The following is a 13,181-nucleotide window of genomic DNA, read 5'->3' as shown; positions in this document are numbered from 1 at the left end:
TGAATAATATTGCATGCCCCACTTTTCAGTTTTTTATTTGTTAAAGTTTGAAACATCCAATAAATTTCATTCCACTTCACAATTGTGTCCCACTTGTTGTTGATTCTTCACAAAAAATTAAAATTTTATATCTTTATGTTTGAAGCCTGAAATGTGGCAAAAGGTTGAAAAGTTCAAGGGGGCCGAATACTTTCGCAAGGCACTGTGTATGTATATGTATGTATATATATATATATATATATATATATAAAAATGTCATTAGCAAATGAATGTATATCACACATTCTCTTAGTGAAAACCAAAGCCACTAATCACTTAGATTACCAAACTTGAATTGTGATATGGTTTAAAGTCCTTAAAGCAGGGATGCAGCACACTTTAAAAGTCAAAGCTTTTTAAGACCTAAACACAGAAACATTTCTGCAATATCTACATCAGAACAATTACAAATCTAGCAATGTATGCAGTGTATGTGTTATTTCTGCCATAACTGAATGGCTGTTTCGGGACACACAGTCTTGAAAAGTAAATGAGTGCAGAACCCACAACACTTCAGTCTTTAATGTATCCAAGTAAAATGCCTAATGACCACAGCATTATCATTAATATCTAATATTGCCCATCTGTGATACAGAAGAAGTGGCTATCCAGATATCCAGAGTATGGTAAATCCCCAAATAACATTGCAGCGTTGGTGCTTTTCACATTCCGTCTTTTGGGACTCAACCATCTTAATTCCTGTTGCTGTAATTTTCAATGTTTTTCAACACATCTTGCAAATTGGTTCAAACTTGCTAATTGGAGCCATGTCTTTCTGACAGTGTGCATAACTCATGAATGTTTGGCGTACCATGCAAAATTTACAAAAGATAGAATAGAAAGTAATCAAAAGAATATTGTGCCAACTAGAAACATCAAGTATTAGACATTTCAGAATACAGTCCTCAGGTTAAAACAAAAGTCATAAAATGTCTAAAATGTTTTAATCAAATTGAATACTTTAAGACCTTTTAAGGATTTGTGGGAACCCCATTAAAAATTGGTTATTTATGTGGGTAGATTTTAGTCAGCAAGTAGACTCTGTGGCTAACAGATGAAAATCTGTGCTGTTGGAAACAAAATAGATATCAAAGTCTGAAAAATTTGGGATTAATACCAATTTTATAAATACGAGAGGGGCTGTACAGCAGCAAATATGCAGCAAATATGCGGCTGTACTGAACTGAAAAAGGTGTGTGCATGTCACAAAAGCAGATATGAAAGAGGAAAGTTGGATTATTGCAAATTTAGAAATCTATAGCAACATAGATTTAGGAAAATTTAAACTGATGAAGTTGGCAGTAAAATAAAGTAGTGACGACAAACAAACCTCCTTGGTGATGTTGCCATGAAGAAGGGCTTCAATGTGTAGCCGTGACAACAGCTGAGGTATGAAGGCCTTAAGGCGTGGGAGAGTTACATCTGAAACAAAGATCACAGGCAACAGAAATCAATCAAAGAGCAATTTTCAAAGGCTGATAGCAAGAGTCAAAGAATAACTGCTGAGTGTGGTGATTTCATCGGACAGCATTCCTGTCATTAACAAAGCAGCACGTCACATTACATGTTACTTCAGCTGGTAAAAATCATATTCATAGACTCAGTTACATGTGCATAAAAGTTGAAATTTAAGCAATGTCTGACCAAGACTGTTAATAGCACCAACACAGCAGGAAACTGGAGACTGAAAGCATCACAGAGACCCCAGACAGTGGAGGACAGCAGGCTAAGAGGACTGATAAAGGAACGAGCCGTGGTAATTGGAGGCCCAGGTGACTGAGCTGCAAGCCCTGACCCTGCAGGTTAATTGAGTCTCTTGTGAATCTGAGGATACTCTGTGTAAGCGCCATGGTTAAAAATATAACAATCTGCCCTTCAGGGTCCAGACTGGCACTGTGCACAGGAAAGACGGCAGCTAGGGAAGCATCTGCTGGAGAACAGCTTCAGCATTTAAACGAGAATTTAAGGAGGAAAAACTGAAAAGAAGAAAAGACGCAAAGTGAGAGGAGAGCCCTCTATCAACTGTGTGCTAAAAACCTGGGAACATCATTGATGGCTACACATTTTTCACTGCCACTATTATGTTATTTCACCATATGCAAACAATTCAAAGCCCACTCTTCATCTGCTCAGCTCTAGCCTGAAGAAGAGTTTGGCTCTGTGTTTATTCTGCATTTCAATTAACTCTGTTGGATCCACAAAAGAAAAAGCAGGCAGTAAGCATACCTGCTGGGACTCTGAAAGAGGAGAGAGAAATATTAGAGGAGTCTCACCATCTAGAGCCTCTCTGAGCTCATCTTTGGTCCAAGCGACCTCGGTCATTAGAAGACGGAGGTAGTACATGGCGTGGTAGTTAGGCCTCTCAGCTCTGAAGTTATTCAAAGTGCGCATGTACTGCAGCAAGACAGAAGGCAGAGTCAGTTCATCATCAAAACTGAGGCTGGTAGAGTGAAGACAACTAGTTCATCGTCAGTCATTATCTGATGGACTTTACTGTTCTGTGCTGTAAAGCAGAACCAGCAGGTTCAAGTAAGTTCATCAATGAACTGATGGGTCAATCAGCCTGAACTTACAGCTTCCTTGATGATGTCAAAGCGCTTCTCATCTATCTCAAAGGTGGCCATCTTCTCGATGATCTTCTTCAGCAGGATGTGCTGTTTGTCACTGTAACCTTTAACAGACAGCTGCAGCAAACAGAGACAGAAGACAGCCAATCAGCATAATGGATAGCATTTGTTCATGTATTGATCTGAAGGTTTTACATTAATTTGCTACCATGAATACATGAATGTGGTGTCCATTTAATCCAATCATGGGCAAATTATTGTGAAGAAATTCAACAACAAAAACAGTGCCTATAGTCCACCTGAACTCTCTGCATGTGCTTGGAAATAAACATGATAAAACTGAGTGACTGTAAATATTTTAAACTAGTGTCTAAGGGAGACACAGAACCAATTTCAAGGGCTGATGAAGATTTTCTTTCCACATAAGTATTTAAGATGGAAAAAATGATTTAAGGTTATTTAAAGCCTCAAGCATCACCACATCATGCACATCTAATGGCCCTTGATTCAGCATAATCTCCCATGGCTACACTATCATATTCATCCTACTGCTCACCTCTCCTCGTCGCCCAGTCCCTGCAGTGACACCTGTTAAAAGTAATCTCTCCTAATGTCATTAACCTTGAGAAACGGCCAGGATGCCACACCAATACTGCTGACTCAGATCAATTACTTACAGCCCATCACACGGCTATACAGCCCTCTGTGAGGACACACCACAGTCATGAATTCACAGGTGAGAAAGCAGCTAATGAATGCAGGTTACTTGGTCACGACAAGAGTTGTGTGTTAGAAGTGTTAAAGTCAGAAAGCTTAAAAGAACAGAGCAAAAATGCCACCACAGCAAACCAGATTCATTCAGGTCATTACTTTGATGTGCAACATTAAATATCACACACACACACACACACACACGCACACGCACACGCACAGTTGAGCAAACTGCCGACTCATAAATCAAAGAAATGAGAGAAAAAAAACAACAACAAAAAAAACCACCTGATTTTGCGAGTCACTCCTCATGATGTCAAACCTCCTAAGATACAGATCCACTTCCAATATCCATCAGCAAATACCTAAGCATAATAATCAGGGTATCCGCATCAACTTCCTTATATTCAGTAGCACAGACACCTTGCCATTCACTGCCTGTATTACACTTAAAATAGAAGCACCCCCCCACCCCAACCCACCCCACACACACACACACACACACAAAAACAGGCTACTTTCAGCTGCTCCTTCATTCACAAGGGGTCACCCCCAGAGCAGCTCTGCAAATTTGATTTGGCAGAGTTTTATGCCAGATGCCCTTCCTGATGCTATCCCCGAAGGAGCTGTGTCTCCTCCCGGGATCAAACCAGGAAGCTTCTGCTTGTTAGGCAAATATGTAAACCATCACGACAATGGCAGCAAAAAGCCCCACAAAGGCAATGTTTAGCATACTGTTAAAGCCTGCACTTTAATTTTATGGCCGCAGGGGCATAAAATTAATGTATATTTTTAAAATGAAAACGTTGGCATGCTAGTAAAAAAAAAAAAAAAAAAAAAAAAGTCATGAGATTTTTCTCTAAATGACTCCATCACTTTAACCATTTCATCTAAAGTAGAAATGCCAGTACAGTACTTTATAGCATTTCTAGAAGACTGTCTGCAGCTGTCTCCTTCAGGTAAGTGAATTTTGGTATTTGAGGCAGTATTAGACTCCTTCATACTGTGGGGGAAATTATTATTTGATATTTGTAAGTTTGCTCACTCACAAAGAAATGAACAGTCTCTAATTTTTATTTCATTTTAATGGAGAGAGACAGAATATCAGCCAGAAGTCCAGAAAAATAAAACACATTAGATAAAAGTTATAAGCTGATTTGCATCTTATTGAGAGAAATAAGTGTTTAATCCCCAAGTGAAACATGACTTAGCACTTGGTTGACAAACCCTTGTTGGCTAGCATAGCGGTAAGACATTTCTTGTAGTTGGTCACCACATTTGCAGACATCTCAGGATTGATTTTGGCCCACTCCTCTTTACAAAAACTCTCTAAATCAGGGATCCTCAAATCCAGGCCTCAAGGTCCGGTGTCCTGCAGGTTTTTAAGATGTGTCCCTGATCCAACACACCTAAGTCAAATATAGAAGTCATTAGCAGGACTCTGGAGAACTTGACTGCATACTGAGGAGGTAATTCAGCCATTTGAATCAGGTGTGTTGGATCAGGGGCACATCTAAAACCTGCAGAACACCGGACCTTGAGGCCTGGATTTGAGGATCCCTGCTCTAAATCCTTTAGGTTTCTTGGCTGCTGCTTGGAAACCAGAAGTTTCAGCTCCCTCCACAGATTTTCTATAGGACTGAGGTCTGTACAGGTACATGAGCCTTCTTGAGCAGGGGGACCTTTCAGGTGCTGCAAGATTTGACAGCTCTTTGGTCTTGCCCATGGTGGCGGACAGTTAAGAATGGAACAAACTGATTCTGTGGACATGTGTGCTTTATACATATAACAAGTTGAAATCAGGAGTATCTGTAACTGATTGATTGATTACAATCTATGTGCCACATGGACACAGCCAATCTGTGGGGGCCAGAATTCTGTCTGAGTTGTAGGGGATCAAATACTTTTTTCACTCAGTAACATGCAAATCAATTTATCACTTTTATGTAATGTGTTTTTCTAGATTTTTGGTTGATATTCTGTCTCTCTGGATTGAAATGAAACTACCATAAAAATTAGCGACTAAGCAAACTTAGGGGATCAAATAATTATTTCCCCTGTTGTGTCTCTCAGATCGAACTAGCAGGACATCATTTCACACAATCAGAGCATAGAAACCACAGCCACCGAGCTACTTTCATTCTGTTAAAGCCTCAGAGTTGAGCCTTCACTGGCATCCCCACTTCTCTCCAGACTACAAACGGCTTACTTACGAGGATGGCATTCATCCCTGAGGCTACACCATACTCCAAGCCGGCCAGGCGAGCTGCATATGTATACTCTTTTAAATCATCATTCAGTAACCTGAGTAACAAGTAGGTCATGTTGCAGTACAGGGGATCTGTGTAAAGGTAGCGACTAATGGAAGGAAAAAGAAAGAAAGAAAACAAAAAATGTTTGCCAACATTAAAAAGACAATGCATACGAACTTAGCACATAAAGTAAGGAAATTTGTGTTTGGTTGATTATTTCTTTGTTGTAACAATGCTTCTTGGCAATAAATCTTATTCTGTTTGAAAGCCTGTTTAGTTCCCCTTAAATGGAGCCACGTTTGTAAGGAAAATGCACCAGTGGGTTGAGCAGCAGAGTTGAGTAGGTGGGTTGTGCCCATGAAAAACTTGCCAAATCTTCTCTGTCAATATGAACAGCATATTCTGCTATTGACTCTTGTTTGGTGTCATTAATTGGATTGGTTGATTGAAGTCTGAAGAAACAAGACATATTAGCTATTTAACAGTTTATTATTTTAACAATCAGGGGCCTCAACAGGATATGGAAGAACCATACACAGCCACAACAGCCTGACACCTCCTCCTCATGCTGGTTGCAAGCTTGGTCATACACAGCTGTTGGATGGGATCTCATTCTTCAACCAGTATTTGTTGCAAGTCAGCCAGTGTGGTTGTGCTGGTCACTCTGCGCCCAAGCTAACAAATGATCAGTGGGGTTGAGGTCAGGTCTGCAGGCAGGCTCTCCACTCCCAAATTCTGGAGGTAGTCGCTGATAAACCTGCTCTGTGGAGGCAAGTGTGTCATCTTGGAGGATAGACTTTGGTACCAGACTGTGGAGATATGGGATTGCCACTGGGATCCTGATTGTCAGCACCTGGGCTACCAGAAGCTCAAAAGAGTCAATAGCAGTGTGGCATTGGCAGAGCAGATCTGGCAAATTTTTCATGGGCACAACCCACATACTCAGTTCTGGTGCTCATAAATGCATTTTCCTTACAAATGTAGCACCATGTCTCTGTAGGTTCTCAGTCATCCAGGTCATAGGAGTCTCTGGAGCTTGAAAAAAAGGCGACTGGACTTCTTTTTGTTTCTTGAAGATGTTTCACCTCTCATCCGAAAGGCTTCTTTGGTTCTCAAACCAAATGGTGGAGAGACCCAGGTATTTAAACCCTAGTGGGCGTAGTGCCCTGGAGGTGGTTATGACCCTCTATTGTTCATGTGCATAATCACATGTGCCAAGGTGTGAGAGGAGGCATGGGTCATTGCAATCAGTGGTTTCAGGTGGTTTCAGACTTCACTCCATTGTTTCATGTGACCTACTGAGGTCACTGGAACAAAGGTGTGAATGGCGGTTGAGATATCTGGGAAGGGAGCTCAGGACAGCACTGTAAGTGGGGGAAAGTTGGTGACGTAATCCACCTCCTCTGTTCAAAGACGGTTGTTCACAGTGGACATAGATGGCTTCTTTTATGTAGCACCATTTAAGGGGAAAGAAAGAGGCTTTCCAGTGGTATAATATTTGTTGCCAAGAAAGCATTGTTACAACACAAAAATAAGCAATCAAACACAAATTACTTTTTGTGTCAAGTCTATGAGCATATGTATACGCAGCCACATGACCAGCTTTCTGTCCTGCATTGACTGACAAAAACTTTTCTATGCAAGAATGATACAGTTACTTTCAAACAAATCATATTTTGTCGGTTTAATGTCGTTTCACCTGTTACCTTAATTACAGGTGTGTACTTAACACCAACACAACTAAAGGATGATTTGATATGCCTGAGAAAAACGGAGAAAATAAAACTCCTCTTTGGTAGGCATGGCAGTTTATCAGGAGGTGGATGTGCTGGGATAAAGGATTCATGAAGAACGAAGAGGAAGGTGCAAATAGAACAGACCCTAGGCCAGCCAGGTTTGGGTTAGAAGGTTTTCAGAAATTATTTTATGTAAAACATAGGTTCAGGATCACAAATTATCAGGTATATTAAACAATAACAAAAAATGAACTTTAATATGCAGCAGTTAATATGCAGACTACTTCCAGTCTGGCCACAGACACAGTCAGATTGGAAGGTTGTTATTACCCATCAACCCAGGCCTGGCTGAGCCACTGTAGTCTGAGAATAATAAAGGGAAGGCGGTGTGAGGACTGAGATGGGGAGGGACTGCAGATACATACATATACCCCATAGATGGTATTTTGGAGGTCATAGTTCAAGCCAGCTAGCTCGGCTGCATATGCATACTCGTTGAGGGAGTCTTTGAGGAGCTCCAGGTATAAATATGCCATGTTACAATGCAATGGGTCCACATACACAAACGGGCTGTAGAGAAAATGGCAGTTGTCACACAAAACTACCTTACAACATGATTTTTACACCTGAACATACCATTATTTGCAGTTATAAGGGATGTAAGAGTACAATTATTTATAGACTAATACTGTCTAACTACACTCCCACCCAGAAGCTGATCCAATCTAATCTAGCCTATCTTCAGAGGTGGCAAAAGTACACATGGTCTTAGTAGAAATACAGATTCTTGTTTTAAATGCTTTGGCAAAAGCTCAAGTACTGATTCACCTTCTTTACTCAAGTAAAAGTACAGGCTCAAGTGAAAAAGTACAGGCTTTGAAATGTACTCAAAGTATAAAAATCAAAAGTAGCACTTCTAACAGTTTTTTTTTTTTGACAAGCTAAGCTACCGTGACATAACCTAACATTCATTATTCTGCTCTGGACCAATCCAATATAGTGCATTACTATAAACTCATCACAGTACTTCAAACTAACCAGTGCACCCTGCAGTAAAATGCATAGTATTTTTATCCAAACTTTAAATAACACACAGTTAATATACTTAATAAAAAAGTTAACTTCAACACATCACATATAGATCCAATATCTGTTCAAAGAAATCAATTTGCATATAAGCTTTAAATTTCCAATCTATCACTGACCAGTCTTAACCTCAACCTTTAAATATAACCTCTGTTCTTCCTCACATCTGTCTCCATCTCTGAGTGAAGTTATATCACAGTATTTTCTCTCCCTGGGAAATACAGCAGGTGCACCTTTAGCTAGCAAACACACTGTATGACAAACTGCACAAAAACAGTTTGTGTGCTGAAATTTATTGAGCTGTTAGAAACGCTGCCTTTGGAATTACTGGCCCTTAAAAACTCCCTTTATTATAAAATGATACTAAGACTATAAAATGATGCATAAATTATGTGTGTTTTTCATCTCTCCATGTGCAATAAGACCTGGTGATGGATACATCAATAGCTATGTTCTTTGTGTGTTATTGTTCCCTCTGATTAAGTTCAAACTTGTTTTAATGTTTGTTTCCAGGAAGGCGCACAGTGACAGGAAATATTGACTTTCCTCAAATGTTTGAAACCTAAAGAAATGAGTCTGTTCTGATAATGTAAGCTCTTCCCACCTCTGCCTGTCTTATATTACAGCAGCCAATAATTCCTTTGTAGAAACTCCTCCGACTGTGTTTGGAAGCATTCAATCATCCTCCCAAATTCCATCAACGCAACAAGAAAGCAGCTTCTTACCTTGAATAAAGGAGTATGATAACTAGCAGAATGGTGTGACCATTTCACCCTTACATACAGTTTCCATGGTCTACATATGGGACTTTGCTGCTTTTAATATGGTGACCTGTGACCATCCCTGGCCAAACTTAGACAGTCTTATATTCTAGTAGATTTGCATTTTCAGTGTAACTGATCTGCGATCTACTCTCTACTACAGGTTCTACTACAACAGTTCTTCAGCTCCTTCACAAATCTTTTACAGGAGTTGCTGACTTTCTTGGGAAATCTGATAATACTTGTGTACATTTTGACATTTAATTTCTGCCTTTTATTGGCAAATTACTTTTAAACTGACTGGTTGTTATGCACTGAAGTAGCAACAGTACATTTAGTTATTTCCCGTTACTGATTAGGGCTTAAAAAAAAGGAAGACTTTGTGCATAAACTCCAGCTGAGGAACAACTCTTGAGTATTAACGACTCACCTGAAAAACTGAAAGTTCAGGCAAGCCTTGGGGAGGAAGAATTTGTCATCCTGCTTGAACCACACCTTGCTCATAGCAGTGTCCTGGAAGAAATGAACACCAAACAGGCAGTTCTTCATTTTATATTCATGGGAAGTCTGTGCAGAGAAAAGTGTTGAAATGCAAACAGAAGCTACACTGTACAAGCAGACAGCGTTCATTTAACCACAGAAATCTAACAGAGTTACTTTGATAGGCCTCTTAGCAATAAATGACGAAAGGCAGTAACTTGTATTCAGTTGTTCCTACACAGATGGGAAAATGCAGTTTTTTTAACTGCTTAGTTCCTCTGATCCTGACATGACAACAATACAACTAAATGCTTGATGTCTAAATCACAATACGATATTTCCATATGAACGCACAGGAGGCAGGTAAGCAGGGATCGTCCAGTGCATTTAAATGAAGAGCGACAACACTGATGGTGGAGCTGTGCAGAGAAAACACTTGCCTTGATTAAAGTGGGAACTGAAGGAGAGTCTTTCTCAAGAGGGTAGATCTCAAAGTTTGTAGGGATGAACTCATTTTTCATTGGCAATTTGAACTTGCCGTTGAGGTCTGCGTTTGCCCATTTCTAAAACAAACAAAAAAAAAGTCATGCAGTCAGCAAGCAGTGGCTTATAAAACTAATGTAGTTGTCATTCAATTGATCATACAGCAGAAAAACTAGACAGTCGTTCACCTTGATGGTCTCCTCAGAGATGGCCTCTTGCTTGTACTGCGTGCCGTACCACTCTTCTGTCTTATCTGTCTGTCCTTCAAATGATTTTGACACAACTATAACTCTGGAAAAAAGAAAAGAGAGAAGGTACTCGTGTTATACATGTACACTGAAACCCCTCTGTGAGAACAGAATACACAGTAGCTTGTTTGCTGCACAGGATGTAAGTGCTTTCTATTTAGATCATGTTTGAGGTTGTGGATATATGGTGGCAAGGCTGGAGCTGTCAGACCATTCGAGTGTGAGTGTCACTGAAATCTAAACATTTCTTCTATCACAAAGTGACAACAGTATAGTTGTTTGGTTTGTTAAAGTACAAGTACTCAGTGTAAAAGCAAATGGTGTTTCTCGGTTACTTCACTTGCAGCAGGAATGAGATGGATATATAAAAAACCACTTGGTCATGAATTTAAAGTAGTGCTGGGAAAAGCCCAGAGTTAAATGGCCACTTCAGTAAAGGAAGAGACTGGCATGCAAACTGTCAGGGTCAGCCAATGAGCGCATGCTGTCTTCTCCTTAGTAAGCATTAAGGAATGGACCAGTTACAAGTCTGGACTTTGCTTGGCACAGCAGTTGCAGACCTGGATAATGAATTAAAGCTACACTAGGCACACTGCTTATCTCAGTCCAGGATGATAACTGTAAAGTTTAAGCCATTGTCGCATAATGTGCCCACATCTTCCAACGTCCTTCTGAGAGGTTATACACTAAGGTCAACGTAAAAGAAGCACAAATTTAATGAACAACAGCTCTGGTGCTATAGGCATATATTATCCTGTAATGTTCATTTTCTAACGCGTCAACCTAAAAAGATTATGTAGGTAGAAGGTGATTTTTTTCCCACCAAAACTCCTAAGCAGCAGTTTAAAACCTAACAATATTCAGTTTAAAGAAGACACATCACCGATGGGAATATCCTTCCGCGATTAATGAAAATATCAAATAAATATAACATTTCATTACAGAAAACCTTCCACAGACTTTTTATTACCTTCTGCAAAACTACTTGCCCTAATTTGAAGGCCTTGCCTTAAACTTTTAGCCAAATACTTTTAGTCACCCCTGGGTTAGTAAAGATATAATACACATTCCAGCACATTTCATGTTTTCAATAATAACAATACTCATTAAATCAAAACTATTTTAAGCATGTTTTAACAGCTTGATATTCTGTGATTATCTTTAAAATTTCTACAAATACTTTTTGGTAACCACATCCTAGAATAGACAAAAACTTTCCTTGGTAAACAAATTAGAAAAAGTACATACTACACTCTTGTACAAGGGTGTATACTACATAATGTCTTTCTATTTATATACTCAATAATAAGCCAGACATAATGCATACTTACAAGGTATTCACATCATAGCATACATGTGTGTACAGGAATATTACAACATATTCAGCTGATATCAATGCATTATGTCTAAGATAATACAATCTATCCTTTTTCTTCCCCTTATTCTTTTCAGGGTCACGGTGAGCTGGAGCCTATCCCAGCTGTCATAGGGCGTGAGGCAGGGTACATCCTAGACATCCTAGACTCTTGGAAGAGTAGTTGTAAAACAGCTAACTGATCATCTGCAGAGGAACGGTTTATTTGAAGAGTTTCAATTAGGTTTCAGAATCCATCACAGTACAGAAACAGCATTAGTGAAGGTTACAAATGATCTTCTTACAGCCTCTGACAGTGGACTCATCTCTGTGCTTGTCCTGTTGGACCTCAGTGCAGCTTTGATACTGTTGACCATAACATTTTATTACAGCGATTAGAGCATGCTATAGGTATTAAAAGGTAATGCACTGCAGTGGTTTGAATCATATTTACCTAATAGACAATTTTGTTCATGTAAACAGGGAGTCTTCTTCACAAACGAAGGTTAATTATGGAGTTCCACAGGGTTCTGTGTTAGGACCAATTCTATTTACATTATACATGCTTCCCTTAGGCCAGGGGTCGGCAACCTGTAATCCAGAAAGAGCCATTTGAACCGGAAGCCGGTAGCCGCTACCGCGAGTGACGCATATATTGAGAAACGAAAATAAATAAATAGATATATAAAATGATTTTATTTTAATATTTCAAGATCACAATAATGTTCCAATTTAAAACTACAACAAAAACTGAACTGACAAAAATAAAATACACTTCAATTGGATACTTATAATTTACTTCCGCGAGCCGCACAGAGCCACAGATTAAGCCTGAATGAGCCGCATGGCTCTGGAGCCGCGGGTTGCCGACCCCTGCCTTAGGCAGTATTATTAGAAAGCATTGCATAAATTTTCATTGTTATGCAGATGATACTCAGCTTTATCTGTCCATGAAGCCAGATGACGCACATCAATTAGTTAAACTGCAGGAATGTCTTAAAGACATTAAGGCCTGGATGACCTCTAATTTCCTGCTTCTAAATTCAGATAAAACTGAAATTCTTGTACTCGGCCCCACAAATCTTAGAAACATGGTGTCTAACCAGATACTTACTCTGGATGACATTACTTTGGGCCTCCAGTAACACTGTGAGAAGTCTTGGAGTCATTTTTGACCAGGATTTGTCCTTCAATGCACATATTAAACAAATATGTAGGACCGCTTTTTTACATTTGCGCAATATTTCTAAAATTAGAAACATCCTTTCTCAGAGTGATGCTGAAAAGCTAATTCATGCATTTATTACTTCTAGGGTGGACTATTGTAATTCATTATTATCAGGCTGTCCTAAAAGCTCCCTGAAGCTGATTCAAAACGCTGCAGGTAGAGTACTGACAGGAACTAGAAAGAGAGAGCAGATTTCTCTCATATTGGCTTCTCTTCATTGGCTCCCTGTTAAATCC

At 39.5% G+C, this 13,181-nt stretch overlaps 1 protein-coding gene across 1 annotated transcript in view; it reads right to left on the bottom strand.

The window, feature by feature from the left end:
* Positions 1–13,181, bottom strand: part of ide (insulin-degrading enzyme) — a 29,278-nt gene that overhangs the window by 9,651 nt on the left and 6,446 nt on the right. The window contains exons 10-17 of the mRNA XM_030748652.1: positions 11,544–11,560; positions 10,304–10,406; positions 10,073–10,195; positions 9,583–9,665; positions 5,531–5,675; positions 2,613–2,723; positions 2,313–2,433; positions 1,370–1,461 (exon numbers count right to left, since the gene is read on the bottom strand). Of these exons, the coding sequence (XP_030604512.1) occupies positions 1,370–1,461; positions 2,313–2,433; positions 2,613–2,723; positions 5,531–5,675; positions 9,583–9,665; positions 10,073–10,195; positions 10,304–10,406; positions 11,544–11,560 (795 nt within the window). The remainder of the gene's footprint in view (positions 1–1,369; positions 1,462–2,312; positions 2,434–2,612; positions 2,724–5,530; positions 5,676–9,582; positions 9,666–10,072; positions 10,196–10,303; positions 10,407–11,543; positions 11,561–13,181) is intronic.

Source organism: Archocentrus centrarchus, chromosome 15 (assembly GCF_007364275.1).
Source record: "Archocentrus centrarchus isolate MPI-CPG fArcCen1 chromosome 15, fArcCen1, whole genome shotgun sequence".
NCBI classification, from domain to species: domain Eukaryota; kingdom Metazoa; phylum Chordata; class Actinopteri; order Cichliformes; family Cichlidae; genus Archocentrus; species Archocentrus centrarchus.
This window is presented reverse-complemented; position numbering and strand designations above follow the sequence as displayed.